This window comes from Melanostigma gelatinosum (genome assembly GCF_949748355.1).
Source record: "Melanostigma gelatinosum genome assembly, chromosome: 6".
Taxonomy (NCBI): Eukaryota; Metazoa; Chordata; class Actinopteri; order Perciformes; family Zoarcidae; genus Melanostigma; species Melanostigma gelatinosum.
This window is the reverse complement of record NC_136639.1, coordinates 23436523-23459515: the sequence shown is the minus strand read 5'-3', so window position 1 is coordinate 23459515 and position 22993 is coordinate 23436523. Positions and strand designations below refer to the sequence as shown.

At 43.5% G+C, this 22993-nt stretch overlaps 2 protein-coding genes across 3 annotated transcripts; one reads left to right on the top strand and one right to left on the bottom strand.

Annotated features, from left to right (window-relative positions):
- Positions 1–811: 811 nt before the first annotated feature.
- LOC306778297 (granzyme A-like) lies at positions 812–2723 on the top strand (the record flags this gene model as incomplete). The annotated part of the gene is made up of 5 exons (XM_079269758.1): positions 812–875; positions 1025–1160; positions 1840–1978; positions 2188–2460; positions 2565–2723. The coding sequence occupies 5 exons, from the start codon at positions 812–814 to the stop codon at positions 2721–2723; spliced, it is 771 nt and encodes a 256-aa protein (XP_079125884.1).
- Positions 2724–12629: 9906 nt separating this feature from the next.
- Positions 12630–20055, bottom strand: areg (amphiregulin). 2 transcript variants are annotated; one of them, XM_079270034.1, is made up of 6 exons: positions 19909–20055; positions 19069–19245; positions 17668–17896; positions 17291–17458; positions 15586–15696; positions 12630–12818 (listed from the first exon to the last, which is right to left on the bottom strand). In XM_079270034.1, exons 1-5 carry the CDS (start codon positions 19943–19945, stop codon positions 15603–15605), a joined length of 705 nt encoding a protein of 234 aa, XP_079126160.1. In that variant the 5' UTR covers positions 19946–20055; the 3' UTR covers positions 12630–12818; positions 15586–15602. The 2 variants fall into 2 exon arrangements, with proteins under 2 accessions (XP_079126160.1, XP_079126161.1); XM_079270035.1 differs by having other exon boundaries at positions 17668–17878.
- Between the last annotated feature and the right edge of the window lie 2938 nt (positions 20056–22993).

Here is a 22993-nt window from a genome sequence, read left to right as displayed (position 1 = left end):
ATGGTCCAAATATTATGGATGTGACATCGGCAACAAAAACGTTGGCAAGCGTACTTGCCCAAATGTTAATCTTAATTTAGCTAATTTATATATGAAATCCAAACCTGATTTTAACAAATCTTTACTGGTTGTTGAATTGCACAAAAACTGCAATGAGATTGGTTTCGAAGTAAGTTGGTCAAACAACAAGGAGAACAAATTGACATTCATAACAAAAAGTTTTGTCAAAACAGAAGTACAGTTCAAAGTTGAATAAGCAAAGACAAATGTTTTGTCACATGCTCAGTCGATAAATAGCGTGCATGTGGCATAAATGCAACACCATAAAATACAGCATCAGTTCCTCCAGCATTTAAGCTCTGAGTTATCTTTTTTTCTTTACCATTCACCTCCACTAGCCCTGTGTCAGCCAATATGATCCACTTTCTCATGATTTCTTCTGAATCATGACATGACGTTCATATCAACTCATAAGCGTAGCTGAGGGGCTTGTCAGCACACTCCAGTAGCTGGTGCAGCGGGCCCACCCATAGTAAACTGTCTGCACCCTGATGATGTGACCTGCTTCATGCACCACCCCACAGACTGTCAATAGCGTGGGACTGATTGAAAGACTGGGAAATGACAAAAAAATGTCACCACAAGGCTCTTAAATGAAGATGCTATGCTTGCGATCATTCGCAGTTCTGCTGACTCATGCATCAGGCCCGGTCTGACCACATCCTTCCAGCCTAACATATAAAAGACGAGTGTGTGCATTGAGGTGAGCTTCAGAGCCTCCAGCGTCACATCAAAGAGAGAGAGAGAAGAAATGTTCCGCCCGAGGGATTTCACTGTTTTTATCTCTTGTGCGGTCCTCCTCATCGTCCCGTCAAGTGAGTGACATGTTCTTCATCGCAGTCATTGACTTTGTGATATCCTCCTTATTCATGCAAACTTTCAAAATTACAGTGCAGCTATTATTGACTAATTGATCTACTCTTTTTTTGTGGAATTACTGAACTGAGTGCTTATTCTGTTTTAGGTCATGGTTCTGAGATTATTGGTGGGAAAGAAGTGGAGCCCCACTCGCTGCCTTTCATGGCTTTGATGAAGATTCCAGTCTGTGGGGGGATACTGATCAACCCATCATGGGTCCTGACTGCTGCCCACTGTGCTGTGTAAGACCACCTTTATTTCTTACTGATGAAAGATTTTATGTTCTGGCAATTTAAACTCTTATAATAGTTTGAGTTTAAATTGAAAACAAAAAAACTGTTAGAATTTCCACACGCTCTGCTGTTATTTTATATTGAGCTGAATATTAGCTTTTTTAAGTAAATATCTAAGTTCTCACTGATCTTATCAGAGACACAAGCATTAAAGACTTACATCAATGTGAATGCTTTGTACACTGACATTTAAACATTGATGTATTTGTGTCTTGAGGATCAGATTTTGTCACATTTTGATACTAGTGTAGTATCCACAATGCTACGTATGGCAAAACAAGAAAAAGACATTTGTGATACTCCGTTTGAATTAGAGAACTCTTGGTTCCCTTGAAAGTACAGACCAATGGAGGCTGATATTGGAGAGAACAATGTAGTGTGAAGGTGAACATAACAGTTTTATATTAGTCCACACCCACGTGTGTCAATTTTACAATTTTCATTTCATTAAACTCTTTATTCAACTACCACTGAAGTCCCACTGGGGGAAAAGCTATATCCTGACCTTACTATATTAAATAGAATATGCACATATAGTCCACACAACCGTGATGACGTCATTTTATCAATACTTTATGCACACTAGCATGTTAACTTGATAATAAAACCTTGTTTCCTGCTCTTGCAGCATTAAGGAGGTGTCTCTTGGGGTGCACTCCATCAATAAAGACAAAAAAGACTCCTGGCAGGTCCGCAAGGTTAAGCAAGGAGTTCCTCATCCTTGCTATGATGCAACAGATAATGTCAATGACCTAATGCTGCTCAAGGTAAGGAAACATTCCCAGTATTCCTACCATATAGGAAGCAAAGATGCAACAATCTGCATAGGGAAGTCATTTAAAATAACTGAGGCAAACAGGCAGACATTGTGACACACATTCACGAAAACCAACTTCCCTTGTGCTGTGACTAGTGCTAAAGGCAACGTACAAGACGGTCAGCATCAGCAAGTCCTATTTTTTTCTTCAAATTTCAGCTCAACAAACCGGTGAAGCAAACCCAGACGGTGAAATGGCTCCCGTTGGGCAACACCGTCAAAGACCCGCCGGCTGGCACCAGCTGTCTGGTGGCCGGATGGGGCAAAATGAACAACGTCGGACAAATGTCAGACGTCCTCATGTCCGTCAACGTGACCGTCATTGACCGAGTGAAGTGCAACTCCCCAGAATATTACGGCCTTAATCCCGTCATCACCAGAGGCATGATATGTGCCGGTTCAGACGGTAAAAACAGGGCCGACACCTGTCAGGTGAGTGCATTTTGAAAGTTTTTGTAGTGCAAGAAGAAACCACTGCCGTGACTGCCTTGTGTGTGAATAAAACATTACTTGTCGTGTTTTTATTATCTCTCTAGGGGGATTCAGGAGGCCCACTTTTGTGCGATGGAGCGCTAGTCGGTGTCACGTCTTTTGGAAAGAAGTGTGGCCTGATTAAAAAGCCCGGAGTGTATGCTTTCCTGTCAGAAAAACAACTTGTCTGGATCAAAAAGACCATCAAAAAGTCTGAAATATAACAAGCCCCCCTTGTTAACTATACTTCTGTATTCTTGACCAAGTTAACCACTTAATGTCTATCTTTGTTTCTAGTGTATTCACTTTGTCCTACTGCTGTCAGGATCCAGGATCCCTGTCTGACCCGGTGTATGTGTCCCCTGATCTCCTCTCCTCATGTGCTCTGTCATTCCCCTGTCTGTTATTGTGTGCCATGTGCTCTGTGTTTGTCCTCTGCCTCCAGACACCTCCCAGGGCCGCACCCTTAATCGTGCACGGCTGAGGACACTCAAGCTGATCACCTCCTGCAGCCTGACACACCAGACTCAGGGCCCCTTAATGAGTATCCTGCCACTATATAAGCTCTGGCCCTGCAGTCTGGGAGGGTCAGGTCGTACCGTCTTTAACCGGCTGAAACCCCGTGGCATCCTCTGCCCTCCTTGTGTCTGTGGATTACACTCCGCCGCTCTGCCCTCCTTGTGTCTGTGGATTACACTCCGCCGCTCTGCCCTCCTTGTGTTTGTGGATGTGCTCCGCCGCTCTGCTCTCGTTGTGGTCTACGGATTACACTCTGTCGACTCCAGTATCGAGCCACGGGACTTCACGCCGTCAACTCACCAGCCCTCCAGTGTCGAGCCACGGGACTCACACCGTCGATCTGTCGCTCTACCCGCCTGGGGTTAAACGGACTACAATCGCCGTCAAGCTGCCAGGCCTCCGGTGTCGAGCCACGGGACTCACACCGTCGATCTGCCACTCGGGTGTCGGACCACGGGCTCCACACCTGCACCCACCTGTCTATAAATAAAACCTGTTGAACATTCACTTCTGTCTCCTGTGGTCTTGCGTTTGGGTCCTATCTGTGAACTCCCGTGACAGAACGACCTGACCATAATGGACCCAGCAACCACAGGAGCAGCTACGCTGGCCGGATATAGCACGCAGCTGGAGGCACACCAGCAGAGGCTCATGGAGATGCGTCAAGCCCTGCAATCCATGGAAGCTGAGGTCTCTGAGGGGGACCCAGCAACCACAGGAGCAGCTACGCTGTACAGCACTACCAGGCTGCTGGAGGAGACGAGACGTTCCCTGGAGGAGATGAGACGTTTCGCTGCTGAGGTTTCTCGGGTTGGCTGGTGCGGGCAGGAACTAGCCCGGACAGTCAAGTCTCCACCAGTTCCAGCACCCGCACTATTCCCGCCTGTCCTCGCTCCGCCGGTCTGGGAATCCCCGTGCCGGCTCCAGGTCCCTATGAGGGAACACTGGGGAAGTGTCAGGGCTTCCTGTTGCTATGCCAACGGGTGTTTGACCGACAGCCCCTGACTTTCGCCTCAGACAGGTCCAAGGTGTCTTACGTGGTCTGCTTACTGCGGGGAAGGGCTTTGGACTGGGCCATGTACACAGTGAGCAGCGACCAGCCTAATACTGTGGGGTATGTGGACTTTGTGACTGCTCTGATGAGAGTTTTTGACCCTCTGGGGAACTCTGAGTATATGGTCAAGCGCCTTCTCAGCCGGAGACTGAGCCATGCAAGGGTAGCGGAACACTCAGTGGCCCGGTCGACTCCGGCTCCCCGTAGTCAGACTGCATTGCAGCCGGCTCCTGTTCCTGTCACCTCTTCGCCGCAGCTAGCTCCGGTTCCTACCGCCTCTGCGGCACAGCTTTCGCCAGTCCCGGCCGCCGCCGTCTCCGTACCGCGGCGACCTCCAGTCCCGGCCGCCGCTGTCTCCATACCGTGGCGACCTCCAGTCCCGGCCGCCGCAGTCGCAGTGCAGCAGCGACCTCCAGTTCCCGCCGCTGCCGTCCCGGAGCAGCAGCAACCTCCAGGTCCCGCCGCTGCCGTCGCAGTGCAGCAGCGACCTCCAGCTCCCGCGGCTGCTGTCCCAGAGCAGCAGCGACCTCCAGTTCCCGCCGCTGCCGTCCCAGATCAGCAGCGACCTCCAGCTCCCGCCGCTGCCGTCCCAGAGCAGCGACCGCCAGTTCCCGCCGCTGCCGTCCCGGACCAGCAGCGACCTCCAGTTCCCGCCGCTGCCGTCCCAGATCAGCAGCGACCTCCAGCTCCCGCCGCTGCCGTCCCAGAGCAGCGACCGCCAGTTCCCGCCGCTGCCGTCCCGGAGCAGCAGCGACCTCCAGTTCCCGCCGCTGTCATCCCGGAGCAGCAGCGACCTCCAGTTCCCGCCGCTGTCATCCCGGAGCAGCAGCGACCTCCAGTTCCCGCCGCTGTCATCCCGGAGCAGCAGCAACCTCCAGGTCCCGCCGCTGCCGTCCCGGAGCAGCAGCGACCTCCAGGTCCTGCCGCTGCCGTCCCGGAGCAGCAGCGACCTCCAGGTCCTGCCGCTGCCGTCCCGGAGCAGCAGCGACCTCCAGTCCCAGCTGTGGTCTCGGAGCCGCAGCTATCCCCGGACCTCGCGGCCGCGGAGCAAGAGCTGCTCTCTGGTCCTGCCGCCGCAGGGCCAGCTCCAGTTCCTGCCGCCGCAGGGCCAGCTCCAGTTCCTGCCGCCGCAGGGCCAGCTCCAGTTCCTGCCGCCGCAGGGCCAGTTCCTGCCGCCGCAGCTCCAGTTCCTGCCGCCGCAGCTCCAGTTCCTGCCGCCGCAGGGCCAGCTCCAGTTCCTGCCGCCGCAGCTCCAGTTCCTGCCGCCGCAGGGCCAGCGCCAGTTCCTGCCGCCGCAGCTCCAGTTCCTGCCGCCGCAGCTCCAGTTCCTGCCGCCGCAGCTCCAGTTCCTGCCGCCGCAGCTCCAGTTCCTGCCGCCGCAGGGCCAGCTCCAGTTCCTGCCGCCGCAGCTCCAGTTCCTGCCGCCGCAGCTCCAGTTCCTGCCGCCGCAGCTCCAGTTCCTACCGCCGCAGCTCCAGTTCCTGCCGCCGCAGCTCCAGTTCCTGCCGCCGCAGTCCCAGTTCCCGCCGCAGCGCCAGCTCCAGTTCCTGCCGCCGCAGCGCCAGCTCCAGTTGCTTCCGCCTCTACGCCGCAGCCCGCTCCAGTTCCTGCCGCCGCAGCGCCAGCTCCAGTTCCTGCCGCTGCCACCTCTACGCCAGTTCCTCATAGTTCCTGTCGCTCTACCCGCCTGGGGTTAAACGGACTACAATCGCCGTCAAGCTGCCAGGCCTCCGGTGTCGAGCCACGGGACTCACACCGTCGATCTGCCACTCGGGTGTCGGACCACGGGCTCCACACCTGCACCCACCTGTCTATAAATAAAACCTGTTGAACATTCACTTCTGTCTCCTGTGGTCTTGCGTTTGGGTCCTATCTGTGAACTCCCGTGACAACTGCAGCCTGTACAAATGGGATTTACATCATAGGGATTTGTTTTCTTTCTAAAGCGGTACACCAAAGAGCTATCTCTTCTAAGATGAAAGCAAAACACCAAAGTGACATTATTTAAAAAGTCAACCAGAGAGATTCACCACTTCCTGCATCAGAAGCTTAAATTGTCTTTGAGTCTTCTGCTCAACTCTTGTGGAAAAATGTTGTTATAAAGGTTAATTCACGGCCAGCTGAATTATTATTTCCTCATTATTACTCCATATTATTAGCCTATGACTTGAAAAAACAAAACGAATGACCTGTTATTTAATGTGTCTTTATTGTGTCGTTACAGTAGCTCTGAATTTCACACCTTCATTGCATCACAGATTTGTGTTTCAGTTCTCTGCTTTCAGGTCGCGTGAGATCAACTTTGATGTCTTGGTATAAACACAAAAGAAAATGTTGTTTTTGTCTTTCGTCCTGCTATGTAGACGACGCTAAAACGCTTCCAACATGAGACGATTACAATAATGTCAACGCAAAGAACATGAAGTGATGAGCAGTAAAGAGACAAAAGAAATAAAAATAAACATCTTGCGGATTGTGTGCTTACTCAGACCAGACCACAAGAGACAAATTCTCACAGTGTCTCTTAAGACCCCCTTACAGGAAACGTGCAAAATGTTGCATGAGTGACGGAGACCTTGACAGCGAACACACATTAAACACGTCCACATCCAGTAAAAGGAAATGCTTGCCATTCTAATCAAAGTTGACACAGTGACATTTTTGGGAAGGATTATTCATCAGCTTCTTTGTCTCTCTTATCTTTGTTCTCTTTCATTCCCGTGAGCTTGAACGAGCCCATTTGTCTCTAGGCAATATTTGCTCCCCACTTTAAATTCTTGTGGGTTTGTCACAGAAGTCGGCTTAGCCTTCTACATCTACCGCATACACCCTCTTTATGACTTGGGACTTACCGTGCATGTGGAGCTGGAGCTCAGTTGTCATGCTATATCCCTAGGTGGAGCTCTCCGCTGCAGTAAGTGGTGCAGTAATGTACAGAGAGGAGATTTCACTCAGCTGGTGGTCAATGTTATATCACTTTACAGAACGAAGAATTAGTCCTGTTGATAAGAGAAAGATACCTAGAAAAATACTTTTTTTTGTATTGTATTTAGATCCCCATTGGCAACTGTAAACAGAATGAATACCTGCTGTTTCCAATCCGTAGGTAAGCATCACACTGGTTCCCTCGACAAAAAGCCAATGGGATTTTTCACATTGGATTTTGGATTTTTACAGAGAATAAACTCTGTGGCAAACAAACGTTTATGACACTTACTTAAATTTTGTTCAGCAAGATAATCTAATGAACACCACTTTTATGATATTCGAAGCTTGAATGCAATCGTCAGAAGTGAAAAAAAAAAAAAAAAACTGACACTGGGCTATAGAGGAACTAAATCAGGGACGCTCGAGCGTGAGTTTACACACAACAAGGCTGTGAAGATGGACTAGTCAGCTTGACGACGTTTTGTAGTCTCAATTAGCCACTTCATGGTATTCTCTGAAGTATTTTAGTGAAGAACTAACAATTTACATATCTTACATATCATAGTCATGCTTTTTATTCCCAATTACACAATATTAATAGAGGGCAGAATTAAGAGTCTACAATCTTGCTCAGTGAGGCTCTACTTATGCAAAGTGGTGTAAAATGAATCTAATTGTATTGTATTAACATGCTAACATGCAATAAATAGCACTCAGCACAATCTACAGCTGAGAATGATGGGAATTGGTTCAGCGGATATTTGGTTATAAACCAAAGTTTTTGAACTAATGAGCAACAGTCGCAGTTATAGTGAGGAGAACATGATGATGCTTTTCCAAATTTCACAGCAATCCATCAAATAGTTGTTGAGCTATTTCACTCAAAACACTAATATTAGCCTCCTGGTGGTGCAAGAGGAAAAGTCAGGGGATCAGCACAATCAGGATTCATCCTCTGGTGACCATGAATGTAAAAAGATTCACTGCAGCCCATCAAATAGTAATTTAGTTATTTCACTGAAAACCAATAATGCCAGCCTCATGGTGGTGCTAGAGGAAAAGTCAGGGGATCATCAAAGTCGGTAGGATTCATCCTCTGGGGACCATGAATATCTGTATAAAAATTCCCAGTAATCCATCTAATAGTAGTTGAGATATTTCAGTCTGGATCAAAGTGTTGGGCCGACTAACTTTACCATCCATGGAGCCACACTGCTAGCGTGACTAAAATCAGCTTGACAACCTGTGTCATTTTGCTGAAATAGAAGTGTGCGTAGGAAGTTAAAATCAAATACAAAAATCAAATAAAAAATACTTTCCATGGCGCTCTCTTGGAAGGGTGAAGGGAAAAGAAACGTTACCACACCCAGGAAATTCCAGCATATCCTTTATTTGAGCTCTCAGTGAATTATCACTGACCAACCATCTGCCCGTTTGTTTACTCTGTTTCCATGGTCACGCACAAAAGCTCAGGGGCCCACCTCAGCTCCAGCGAAACTATCAAAGCTCACCACACCCGTATCAACTTATTTTGACACATGGATGAATGCTTAACTGTTTATGAATGTTTTTGGCGTGTTTAAATAGCCATCTCTGCCATGGAGATCCCTGTCTCATACACACACACACACACACACACACACACACGCGCTCACACACACACACCAGAGTAAATCTTTACCTGGATGAGCTGCCCACCTTGCCTCGCCTTTTCCCTCGCTCACTGACGCAACGGCACATACAAACACAGAGTGAAACCTTGTTTTATAGAGGTGAATGAAACTGTATCCTAGAAGGTGAGTCACAGTCATCTTTATATGCCAATGTCTGCCTGGTACCATACTGGCCCAAATATAACATTATATATATATATATTAGTGCTGGGCAACAATTACAATTTTTTTGCGATTAATCGCATTGTTATGCGCAAAATTCAATAATGACTTAAAAAGTAGTGTATTGCGCACTTTTATTTTAAAAGTACTGCTATATGAACAAAAGTCCAATAACATTTGGTTTACAAACACTTTAAACAAATAAGGTGCTTTTTAACAGCAATATTCCCTTTACACAGTAGCAGTTAAAATACAGTTATAATGATTCTGATAATAGAAATTCAGGTGGAGTTTTTTTTAAATGTTTGTTAAATTCTCAGTAGCGATAACTAAATGTTATGTTTATTATACATATTCCAAACAAAAACACTTTAAAAACTCAACAAATTTTTTTTTGAATGAATCATTTCTTTTTTGCTTTTTTTGGTATTTTGGTCAGACACATATGCAACGCTGATTACAGTAATATGTGTGGTATTTGTTATAAATGTAAGTTGGTACATAGAGGGTGAAAAGAAGCTGTACATGCAGGGACTTAGGACCCAGGGGAATGTAGGTGAAGGAAACAGGAAGAGACGGAAGTGACGCCACACAAACACAGCTGTTCACTGGCCGGCCAGTTCTGCCAGCCGGTTCCACCGGTTCTGGTGTTAAAAATGTCCGCTTAATGATAAAAAAAATGAACTGCTTTGAAGTGCGATAAAATAATTGTCGCCGTTAATTAATCAATGCTTTAACGCAACAATAACGCGTTAACTTGCCCAGCACTATATATATATATATATATATACACATATATATATATGTGTATATATATATATATATATATATATATATATATATACACATATATATATATTCTGGATTTGAAATACTTAAAAAAATATCTGAATTGAAATGTTTTATGAGGTAGGCAACGCAGCCAACACGTTTGTTAAACCAATAGCGGCAACCTCTGGAGCTGAGAAATAATGCCATTATAAAGTTGGGCATAACAAAGGTTGTGGTCGCTCTGAGTGACAGTGTTATAATTTATGAAATTCATGAGTTATGAAATTACATCAGACTTCTGAGAATAAAGACTTAATTGTGAGTTCACAGAATTGGAAAAAACATTGTTTGACTTCCCTCTTACAATACTTGTATCAACATATGAAGTCCGATATCTGACCTAAAGCTGTTCTGCTGCTCTTAAGGTTTCATTCTTTTACAGTTTTCGAAACCTTTTAATGGAAATCTCACTGACGTCCTAGTAGTGAGTCATTTAAACTCCGAGCGACATCAAGCTAATGGTGATCCAGAAGTTCCCAAAGATACCAAATATGTCACAAAACTTCATGGAAACATTGATAAAATGATGCACAAGATATTTATCCATATTTTACATTTTACATAATGATGCATTTATAAATAATTTGCCCCAACATAGAAGTTATTTATCCGTCAATGTAATTCTGTATGTGGGCTAAATCTTAAACTGTTATTTAGTGACACTCGCCAGCAATCTTTGGAGATGAATATTACTCTGCTAATCACTCCCATACAATTCTAAAATAGAATCAAATAGAATCGAGTGAAGCTAACCCCATACCTTCAGACTGCAGTGCCATTAGTTTAGCTAGTAACACTCTTATTTTAAATATACATGATGCGTGCATGTGCTGGCAATGGTAGTGTTCAACTATATTCGAAAAAACAGCTTGCATCAAAATCTGATTTTTAAAAATACGTTAAAACCACAGATATAATAAATACATTTTGGGGATGTATACCTATCTAGCTATAAGCCATGTTGGACCGACGTCAACGTATCAGGGTTGGTTCGCTTCCAGCTGTGTCAGACAGTCAACACTTTAGCTTAAAAAAGTAAGATATTGTTTAAAAATGAAATCATTGTGCCTGACATTAGTCCGTGATGGCTGTAATATTTTTTCTAATTTGCCTCCAATGTGATACCTTTTCGGCAGTTGATAAGGAAAAAAATTGCAGTGACAGTTAACAGTGTAAAGCATATTGTAATAAAAAACAAAGAAGGAAATCCTAAAACAGGAGGCCCACAGGAAAAGCTTCAAGACACTAAAGAAATGGTGCTGAGGACATACGGTGGTCAGTCGCAGCTGTTTTGGGGGATAAACGGATAACGGGAAAGTGTAGTATAATACCAGGGCTTCCCTGCCCAAACCGGCCGGTGCAGACGCCGCCAGCAGCCAACCGTGTCAGCAGAGCGTTATTCTGACAACCAGGCCTCTCGGAGAGGAAAAAACAATTGGTGCCACAACATGGAACCAAGGGCTGAAATGCTAACAAAATGCCCGTAACTAGCTTGCTAAAAACATCAGATTTCAGCATCTGAAATGATTATTTTAGCACCCTATGTCTACCGGGGGGTGCAGCTGATAACTACAATGATGATGGGACAAGTTAGCAGGGTTTTAGCAAGCCAATGTAGTTCACTAAGGCACCTGCAACCATAATAGTGCGTAGCTTTCTGATTTATCCGCATTCAGCTCTAACAGCTTAGCTTAATTTACAGATGTCAGTCTTAAACTGACATTTAGACAAATTGCTTGCTGCACATGTCAGAACACTGAATGTCAGAATCCCAGTTTTCCCATTCTTCCCGCTAATGCCTCACTTCTCTCTTCCTCAAGGCTCTGTTTTTTGGCACCTTATAAAAACTTAGTTCTGGGTTCTTCACCCTGTTATAGTGCATCCCACCACACGGCAGCTTCTGGGCATTTTTCAGTTGTTTGCTAGCAGAAGAAAGTGACTATAGGAGGCACCTTCACGCAATACAAAGTCAATGTAAAGTGATGAATTGTGGACGGGACCTAAATACTCCAACGCTGCAGTGTCGTTGTCTATTACGGCGACAGTTTGTCAATGACTTTAACCTTGTAAAACTCATTTTTGCATCCAGGAGTAATACAATAGTGGCCTCCCTTTTGTTCTCTTCAGTCCTGTGGCTTCTCCGTTTCTGTAGTTCACTGTTCCTACTTGTTGTACCAGTTGAACTGAGCCTGGATATAACAGATCTTCTTACATTTCTGTTCATTTAGATAAAGCTTGAAATCTAATTATCTTGTAGTTATGGCCTTTTCTTTTGTTATTCCCGATTTCACTATGTGCTGTAGAGCCCTGTGTCTCCCTGTGTTTGTGTAAAACTATCTTACCCTCTTTGTCCACAGTCTGTTCGAGGCTCCTTTGTCCTGAAGTTGGGCCATCTCATTATGTTCAAGAATTTCTTTGTATTTGCGTCAGGAGATAACCTCCAAGTTCCTTTGAAATTCCCAAAATAGATCAGACCTGACACTCCCAGTACACATGTGCAGCAGCACGTCGTCTACCCATTCACAAAGGTTTGGGTATCACTGCACTGACAAAGACATGGCAGGTCTATAGCAACACAATGGTTGGTTAGTTTTATGCGGGTAGTGTAATGACAGTAGAGGGCAAATCTGTCTTTGGGAGTAAGACGATTAATCTTGTCAAACACAGGCAATATAAATTCTGCTTGTCACACACACACACACTTAAAGAGTTTCCAGCATGATTCTCTGAATTGCTCGCTGATGTCAGAGATAGAGCTTCCCTCAGGGTTATTCTCGTCTGTTGAATCTGTGTTAAAAGGCCGAGGTGTTTGTGTGAGCCGGTGACCGAGGTATGGGATGCGTCCACAGATGGGAATGTAAACACAAAAGAATCAGGCAGAGACGCATGAATAAATAACACTGAGACACTTTATTGGTGATCAAATTCCATCCCTTTTCCAGAGCGAGATGAGGAGTGTTTCTCTGACCTATAACAACAGCAGTGCAATAAATAAAACCGAAACAGACATCGTAGCAATAGTCCAACATACAAACATACTCACACGGTCGTCAGCAATAAATAATCACACTAAATAAATTAAATTCTAACAAGTTGTGTCTAATGAAGCAGTCTATCCTCTGGTCCGCTTCGTCTTTGAGTCGTGCAGCCGGCTGGGGACAGATGGAGAGAAATCAAAGGTCAATAAATATGTGGAAAGTAGCGACAACGAGCATTTTATGAAAAAGCAAAACTATTTTGTAAGATATCAAAACTGCTCTTTAAAAGGAAGATGAGGTGACAGATATATTGCCAATCCTTTTTATCTGTAGATTTAGTTTACACACTCGTTGGTTGCTTCGTTAAAGATTGTCAGTCCAGTTTTTAAAGCCGTAGATTTATTTTATGCCATTACAGCAGCTTACAAATGATTATCCTTACAAATGAGTCCCTGGTTTCACTTTGACCTTCTTTACTCGCCATGGTTTGACTATTAACATTCTGGGTGTGTTACTCCTCCTAATAAGATCAAACACTCTGGTGAAACTGTTTAACGTGTTTACCACCTGTCTCTGACCACTCCTTCCTTGTCATTGTCCCGTCAGACTTTGTTGTAGCAATGTCGCCGTCTCTAGCGTAACTAAATATTTTTCCACATTAATAAAAAAAGCGAAAGGAATTCATGCTCATGAAGTTGGTGAGGACGTATGTGAGGATGTAACTTACGGCATTTTTTGAGTCAACAAAGTTACAAGTTAAAAGTTCATGCAGCTGTGAAGTGAATCTGCTATACAGGTTTCAGCTAACGCTTCAATCTTCACTGTATGTGTGAGGCAGACTTGCTTTTTTCAGGGTGGACACTGAGTGACGCGCAGGCCCGTGAGGAGAATGTTGCACGGCCACATTGTTTGTCTCGAGGCTAAAATTTCTGTGTGAACACGTGGTGCCTTTGTGTGTGCATGAGGTCAGGCATTAGTTCCCTCGGCACCTATCACGTTTTTTTCCCATCCGAATTAACACATATGTTCCCTCAGCCTGATGTTCCCTGATCATCATCCTTGGCACATCTTAAAATCTGTCTATAACGTATTGAGATATCACACCAACAATATCCAACATAGAGAGACGGTCTGGCACTAACTGCCTTTGTTGGTTATGTTGATTGGGTTTACGCATGAGGAGTGAGATTGGTTAGGGTGAGAATATCAGGGTAAGCCAATCAGAGGCAGAGTAGGACGGGTCGTGCCTTTACCATAGTAAGAGAAAAAGATCATGACTGGGGAGCTCTGATGATGTCATTCTGCATAATAATTAGCCATGTGCTGTGCATGTGTGTTTGATGTAGACTATATTTTGAGCAACGGACGTTTGTTTTCAGGATAACAAGGTTGTCGGATGAAAAGGATTTTGGTCCAATGGGACATTTTTCCGACTATTGGGGATTTAGCATAATGGGCCGTTGGAACAACGTCATGGCACCGGAGGAGGTACTGTTCTCAGGGAACATATTGTTGAGGGAACATAGACACGCAAATAAGTGGAGTGATTAAGCTGTTACATCAGCGTCATCGCGTGTCGAGTCAGTGTGTCAGTAGTGTTATTGTTTTGACGCACAGGTGAATGTGTACGATCTGAGCCAATGGTTTTTCTTTATGCTGGTATGCGCCGGTGCAGCGACGGGACAGGCCGTGACATCCCCCGAGCTAATCCCGGCTAATTCCTCCAGTGGGGATTCCTCTCTGCGTGATGCAACCCGCTGTGTTCAATAACAACAACAACAGGCGTACAGGATCTTCCGTCACTCTCTGAGCCCACTCTTTCCTGTTTGGCTTAAGGCTCACGTGAGCAGAGTGGCCCGACACCGCCCTCCGAGGACTTAAGCAAGACTTTTGGAAGAAATAAATCACCAACATATACACCGTTGCACGACCTTCTTACAGCATCACAGTATGTTTGCGGAAATGGCATTAACACAGCATCAGCTTGGGGAATTGGTTTGGGTTTTCATTTGGACTCCCAGCAATTGACTGCTTGCTGAGCCCCGTTGACCTTAGTTACTGTTGCTATGGCTGTTGATTATTCCATTCTAGATTTACGTAATTGATTAATTAATTTGTTATTATTAACTCATTAGATGTTGTAATTTTTAAAACAATTGCTCCTTGATTATAGTTGATAACTGGCTGTTTTCCGCTGAAATGTTGCCAGTAGATTTTAACAGCTACGGCTAACTAGCTACTTAGGCTAGCATTGGTTGAATCTTACTGAACTTAACCTCGTTAGCGACATCGCTGACTGAATGTGTTCGTCAACAAAGCTTTTCAATGACAAAGACAAGACCGGCACCAACTACAATAAACACTATCAACATGCAACATTGTTGACGAAAAAGACTTGTTAGCATGTGATTAAACAAAATGACGAAACGTTAGCTCATAGATTTATTTTATAGCTCTTTTCTTTTTCAATGCTTCCGTTTCAGACCACACCGGCACACACAGAGCACAGTCAGGAGAACTCGGAGTATCTTATTACAAATACAGGGCTTTGGAGAAAGAAACAAGGAGATATTTTGAATTGACGACATTGACTGAAATGTTCAATATATGTACATGTTAAAAACGTCACCAGTGTTCATTGACAAAAATTATATTAATTGTTACGGTTTTCTTCGATTAAGATAAGACTAAGATGCCCAGACTTTTAGAAAGACAGGATGAGGTTGAATAAATATGCTAAAAACTAACAACGACATTTGACATGTGCTGGATTAGGACATGGACATGACTAGATTGGACCATCACTATTTAGTGAGATGTAAATTAAAGTTTTCAAGTTTAGGGGTGTTGAGATGATTTATGAATGGCATGTTGTCAGAATTTAATTGATGCAGTATTAATTGTTGAGCTGTAAAGAAGTTAAAACCTCGGTGAAACCTACCTCGTAACTTGACGCCCTCACACCACAACGTCCCCGGTGGGTTTCTGTAGCTTCTCCTGCTCTGTCCCAGTTCCCAGGTAGGATGCCAGGAAGTTTTTATGTGACCTGTAACTACAAAAGATGTTCAACGTGAGCATAAAAGCCGATTGTAGTTCATGTGATTATCAGGTGATCACAGTTAAGTTATATTGAAGTTCGGAGTCAGTTACATGGCTCTGATCCTGTCTGAACAAATGAAGTTCAAGGTGTTTTTTTACAGCACAATACATTGTTATACAAGTTTGATACTCTGTTTTGGTCAGAAATTAAATTAGAGGTAGTTTCAATCTCCGAGAATGAAGTTCTACTTTCTCTCAGCCTCCCCTCCGAAGTACTTTGGCTACTTGTGGCTGTAAAACAGTGGACTTTGACTTTGACCCACATTCCGATGATAGATGTAATTTGATCTATTGATAAGGAACTGTGGTTATACATTAAATGACTAGTCACTCCATTGCAGTAAGCAAGAAATGGCAGTTGAATGAGTAACACATCCATCCACGTAACAATTTAGGGGTGGAAATGAAAAGTCTACAATAAAAAGTAAGAATGAGACGTGAAGGCTGTCGAAGTCTTTGAGTCCAGCTTAAGAAGGTGGTGAGCAATACCTGTCTTGTGTGGGCGTGTTTGGGCGTGTTTATGTGCTTTTTGATGTGTCAGTGCATTCGAGTGCCAAGAAGTGTTCCTGGGCAGGATGTGTGGATTGTGTTATGTAGAGATTTGCGGGTTGTGGATGCATTTTTGCTTAAGCGTCAATAATCCAAAACAAATATTTAAAGAAATCAAAGAAGAAAAAGAGGGTTGCATTCTGTATATTGTCATCAGGTTCATATGTTGTGAGTTTTGAGTTAAACGTTTGAACAATTTTAAATGTTATACACAGAGATGATGCTTTATACAAAAGTGCTGAGACAGTCAAAGCATGTGTAATAATGTAAGTCAATGGTCTCACTTGTTTGGACACATTTATCATGTGTCTCTACATTTATGGACATTGAAGTATCATTTTGGGAAACTGGGTTAATCTAGAAAGTCTTAGCTGTCGATCTTAATGATCGTATCATTTTGGAGTCTTTTTGATTTCGATGAAAAATGTTTTATACATGTACAAAAATTGGAAATCAGCTGAGGAAAATGGGAAATGTTTCTTGGAGAAGCTGAAAAATAGATAAACAATTAAATGGCTTTCCCAAAAAAGGAAATAAGATGATCTAGTAAAAGATAAATAGAAGCGTCAAATTTAAATTCATTAAACTGATGGTAGGTCAAGGAAAAGCAAAATGCGTTATAATTCATCTTATGCTATGATTTTTTTAACGATTAATATTATTCATTGATGTACTTGTCCGTGTACAGTGTTTGGGGCTCCATATGATTTCCCTCTGTATCTCCCAGTTCCTATTTTGGCAAAATCCCCATGTGTAGCCAAAACAATGCTAATCACTGCCACCTTTATTAGCTTGAGCAGGGTTCAGACTACCTTTGCGATGCACTTAAAGTAGCTACTGGCCTTCATACACCTACCATCGAGGAGACCGTATCAGTTTTACCGCTTGATCCCTCACTGGATTCCCACCCACCAACACTCATTTCCCTTCTGAAAGTTTTAACGTGAAAATGCGTGTCTGCGCGTCTGCACGTGGCCGTGAGACACCTGTGTACTCACTGGGAAAAAGTCATGAGCAGGATGGCGGTGCAGCTGATGACCGACAGGACCACAGCGATGATCACTAAGACCGTCTGTACCAACTCGGTGTTGTTGATCTGGTCCGACTGGGTCTGAATTGTCAGAGACTGGATCCCACAGCGCTCCCCGTCGTAGCCCTTCATACATCTGCAGAGCGGAGAGTGAACAGAACCGACTGATCAGCCACAGAGGAGACGTGACGTCAGATATTGAACTAAAAGACGTTTGAAGGAGGTTTAAACTTGTTCACACTGATAAGATGCACATCAGGAAATGGAACTGTATCTCTCATTATTAATTGGAAATTGAAATATGAATTGGGTCATGTAATTTCTATTCTTTCTATTCATACTCACATGCACACTGGCTCCTGTAGGCCCTCTATGTACTTGCAGTAACCGTGGATGCAGTAGCTCAGGTGGGTGGAGGTGCAGGGATCCTCTGTGGTGCTGAGAGTCGATGTGTATCCGTTGGTGTAGAACATGTGCTCGGGGCTGAGAGGCGTCGTGCTTTTGCTGCTGTGCCTGTTCTTCTTCTTGCCTTTGCCTTTCCTTTTCCTCTTCCCATCTTTACCGGGATGTGGTTCTGTGGCAGGAGATTTAGTTTCAACTTAAGAGGACTTTGACTGAAGGTCCTGAATTTCTTTAAACCAAAAACCTTTTCATTATCATTACGTTATCATAGACAACATTTTTCAAACCAAAGATGAGTCAAGAGAAAGAATTCAAGAAAATGATTATATGATTTAAAAAGCCATAACATAAAATGGCATGTCATTGATAGAAAGCGAAAGCCAAATTATGCACGGTATTTCATACATCAATTGCATACATCATTGACTTGTGTACTGTCTTCAAATACTACTGAAAGAGGGGAAACATTATCTTTTATTTTGCACTTTCCCTCCCCTTTCTGGTCGACCTTTGTTTGAAGAAAAAAAAATGTCAGTAGTCAACGGCGAAAGAGAAAATATTTTTTTATCCTGTTGAATTGTGCCATAAATTACACATGTTTGTAAATTTAAGTCGTTTTGAATTCAAGAAAGTCAAAAAAAATGTTGTCAAACCGTTGAAGTGTAAGACTTACACTTCAGTCAGAAAAATATCGTAATTAGAAAAAACTACCCAAAGGTTGCAACGTCATCACTTTCTCTCTCTCTAAAGCTACGATGTTTGTGTGTTCCGTACCAGGATGTACCCACTCGAGGAACCTGACTAACTTTCACAGAGCTGCTGTTTTCAACATGGCCAGGCTTGTCGTGATTTTCCCATCTTTTATTACTTTTAGTAAAACGTGCCACGGCAACGGCCCTGTGGGTGTTGGTGACACATTGTGCGAGATGAGAGTTGTAGTTCACTGAGCGGTTTCACACAATACAAAATGGTTTTACGACTTAACCTATCGCAAACTGTGATTTTCTCCACTTGCAAAATTATCTTTTATATTAAAAAACATTACAATGTGTAAATTCATGGCACAATTCAAACGGGATCAAAAAATGATTTGTCTCTCGCAATAGACGACCGTACGTATTTTTGTCCAAAATAAGGTCCTGTGGGAGAACACTGGAAGCAGAGAGACACTGCCTCTCTATAAACAGAATATCATCATCATCTGTCAATTTTGTTTCTCTGTTTTGTTCAGGAAATATAGATTTACCGATCACAGATGTAGTTATTCTATTAATGATCAAATATGAGCTTCAACCCATATCAACTAGCATTTGAAGTGGAATAAAAGAGTTTTGATGGTCGTACCAAGAGGGCTGAAATTTTCGTTGTCCCCTCCCGAAACCTCCTCGTCTACCTCCAGCTCGTCATCGTTGACCAGCGAAGTCTGGAGGCCTTCCCCGGAGGCCGGACCCCCGGTCACTCGGGCTAGTTCAACGGAGAACGTGGCCTCAGATCCCTGAGCACCTCCAGCACCGGAGACTACTGTAAAGCCAACAGGACACAGAGATAAAGAGTGAGATCACGTCAAAGCTCCATCGAGATATGAAAGTGATGAGCAGCGAGGAGCAATCAGGGTCAAAGTCTACATCATATGATGCAGTTTAACGTGGGTTTATATGTCTACGCACGTTTTTTTGGGAGCATGAAAAGATGAATTCTTAATATCTAGAATGACATAAATTAAAAATATATATATCTTTTCACCCTATAGTGACCGGGAACATGATGTTGCTTAGTTACTTACAGTTGGAATTGTCAGACATTCACATCTGACTCATCCATTCATCTTAAAATATCGAGAGCTTGCAAATTAGACACTGTAATCGCACTGAAACCAGTACAACCAGTCACACATCCAGAGCTGCGCTGTACCTGAATGCATCGTTCACACCAGCCAACAACAATGATGAACAAGGCTCCACCGTAGAGCCAATGAAGTATTTGAAGTATGTCGACCTTTTCACAGAGACGCGCTTCTAACACAAATTAGAAAAAACACCTGACAATCTCTCTCTTGTCCTCACATGCAGAGACATTTGTTCGTTCATTCCTTCACCCCTCCTCCTCCTGTCCTCATACCATTTCACATTCATCGATTGATTCACGCTCTCTGCACACAGAATACAAGTACAAGTCCAGACTTACCGAAGCATAGGAGACAGGTGATGGCGAGAGGGTTCATATCCTAGGAAGAGTGTTGTGTGTACGGCGGTCCTGCGCTGATCTGTGCGTGCAAGTGTGTGTTGGAGTGTGTGTGTGTGTGTGTGTGTGTTTCTCCCCTGCTGATAGAGATTGTGCTTTGCTCTCTTTACCTCCTGGGTGCAGCTTTTATAACCAACGCCTGCCTGCCTCTCAACTCCAAGGAGAAAGAAGGGTGTGTGTGTGTGTGTGTGAGTGTGTGTGTGTGTGTGTGTGTGTGTGTGTGTCTGTGTCTGTGTGTCTGTGTGTCTAATGATTAATCTGCCCCGAGCAACACTTTTTGCGTCTCATGTTCTCACACATTATGAGGCTTCTATCAGGGAATAATAAATCCAAACGAGATCGAGACACAAAACAGTTTGATGTATTCTGACATGTGTCTCGTCGCCATTAAAACACACACACACACACACACACATTAGTTCCTGATTCTTTTACTGTTTATTGCTTCCGCTCGTCTCCCTCTATGGTCACAAATGAAGCAATTATAGAGTCACTCCATTAGTGACACACACACATACTAACACACTGATAACACCAGGTTGCAGGTGAAAACCTTGTGCCAACTTTTCACACACTGAAAAAAAGGCTAATTTTAATGAGCTTTTAAAAAAAATGACTTGACAATGATGCTCACACACTCACACACACACACACACACACACACACACACACACGCACACAAACTAGGAGTCACAGCTGCACTACTCAAGGTACACAGATGGTCAATAGAAAGAAATTGACATGACAATGAAGGATCATAAAAGTGGTGATCAAAGGTGAGAAATAGGTGTAGAGATGGTTATGAACACAGCAAATTCACCTTTGTTGCTTTTCCACTTACTTAAGCTAAATCTTGTTTTATTTGTGTTTTTAACAGTGCACTTCCACGCAGAAATATATATAATGTTTTATTTCTATTTTTAATTCTGTCACTATTATGTCAGTGCTTCATGTCTGCTCTTTGTTGGTCAACAGGGATTCCTTTGGTGTGTGTGTGGCTATGATTAAATGGCTATTTCAGTACACCGTGAGGAGACCCAGAGGCTTGGGTGGGGATGCTGCACAGATGGGTGTGTTGGGTTATGTTGTTGTGTCTGTAGAGGCTGTCCCATCGTTCGTGCTCCGGTGGAATACCAACGGAAACCTGCGAGGAATGCCGGGAACTTCTCTATCTCATTCCTCGGCCTCAACAACGACCAGAAGCTCCTGGACACGTTATTTGTTTATAAGTGCTGTGGAATTGAATTGTTTGGATTATGTGTAATGGCATTGGGGATGCGTGATATGAATGTGTGGAAAGTCTGACACAAGCCTGGTGAGAAGCACCTCATCACAGCCGCCCACTGTAAACACACTGCTGCACAGCTAAAGGCCATGAAGGAGGAAAACCTTTCTGACACACATACAGCCCTATATATTTGTGAAGATATGCAGTTTTACAAACTCAGTAGCTGTCAGGATTACAACACCATCTTGCTCCTTGTATTTGATCTCAGGCCTTTCTTATATTGGCCTTTTAAGGTTGATTGCCTTGATTTGTATCACCTGATGATACAAATGGCTTTCAGGTGACAGCTGTATTCTATTCTGAAGAAGTGTCTATTGTGTTCCCGCTCTCTCTCTCATTCTTTTTTTTGGTTAAATGCTGATATCAACATACTAACATGCTAATGTTCAGTTGGTTCCCTGTCTTTGTTAATTAGCAATTAAAGGTCTAGTGTGTAGGATTTTGAGTTTGCAGATTGCAACCAACTGAAACTTCTACCGTGTGCGTGTAGGAGTACTCTGGCCGATGCAAAAACGTGAATGGCCCTATCTAAAGCCAGTGTTTGGTTTGTCCATTGTTGGCTATTGTAGAAACATACTTATAAATATTATATAAAATGTCGGTCAGTAGAACCCCTAATTGCTACACATTGTCCCTTTAAACACAAAGTACAGTTTGGGCTGATGGGACTGTCAAAACCAAAATACTGGACAAAATTCAATTTTGACATGCTGGTGTTTGAATTAATGTCTGGGCATCTTTGGGATACCTCCTCTGGAAACCATCAATGTCTGCCAATTTATGTCGTAGATGTTGAGATATTTCAGGGGATAAATCTTTTATTTTACTTGAAATAATTCATCCAGTTCAATTTGAAATCTGGCAATAAATATTGTTGAGATAATATTCAATTGAATTTCTTTATTTCATTTGACAGTCAGTTGTTGACTACATACAGACGTTAACACAACTGTTCAAAATACAAATCATAGTGAAAGGTAGACATTACTGTGATGACCTTTGCATCGAAGATTCTCTTTAAATGGACCTTGTTGAATTTTAATTGAATACCCTTGATATAAAGGATCGCCAATGTCATTGGAATTCATCCTTTGGGGATCACGAATGTCAGTAAGTCATGTCAGTAGCTATTGAGATAATTCGGCCTGGACCAAAGTAGTGGACCAACAGACCTACATCACAGTACCACCCCTAGAAGCATGCTGCTAACGTGGCTTACAATATAACAGTGGAAATATATCATGAACCAGCCTTGAGCTGCAAAAACAAATGATACACGTGGAACTTTTTTGTTTTCCTAAATGACACACAAGGATGCAGCTTAACGCGGCTTCCACAACCACGTTACTCACTGCATGAGCAACCTACTATTACTTGTGCAATAATTAGGTAATACCAGGTACACAGAACGAGCACAGTGTGGAGATTAGCGCAGCATTTCCTGAATTTTGGATATGTTTATCCACAGGTTCTAGAACAAAATGTAAGCCACTGAGTGGGTGTGTTTGTGGGTCTTTGTGTGTGTGTGAGTGCATGCTTATGTGTTTTTAAGTATGTCTTAAGTTAAGTGAGTTAATGTTTATGTGTGACCGAGGCTGTTCGTTAGCATACAGAACATCTAAAGCTGCTCCAGTCAGGTGTTAAAAATGGCTTATTGGCTCCGGTTGAAGCACTAATGAGGGTCCGGAGAGTAAAACGGTGTTATAGATTAACTCGACACCGGACACTGCATTCAGTAGG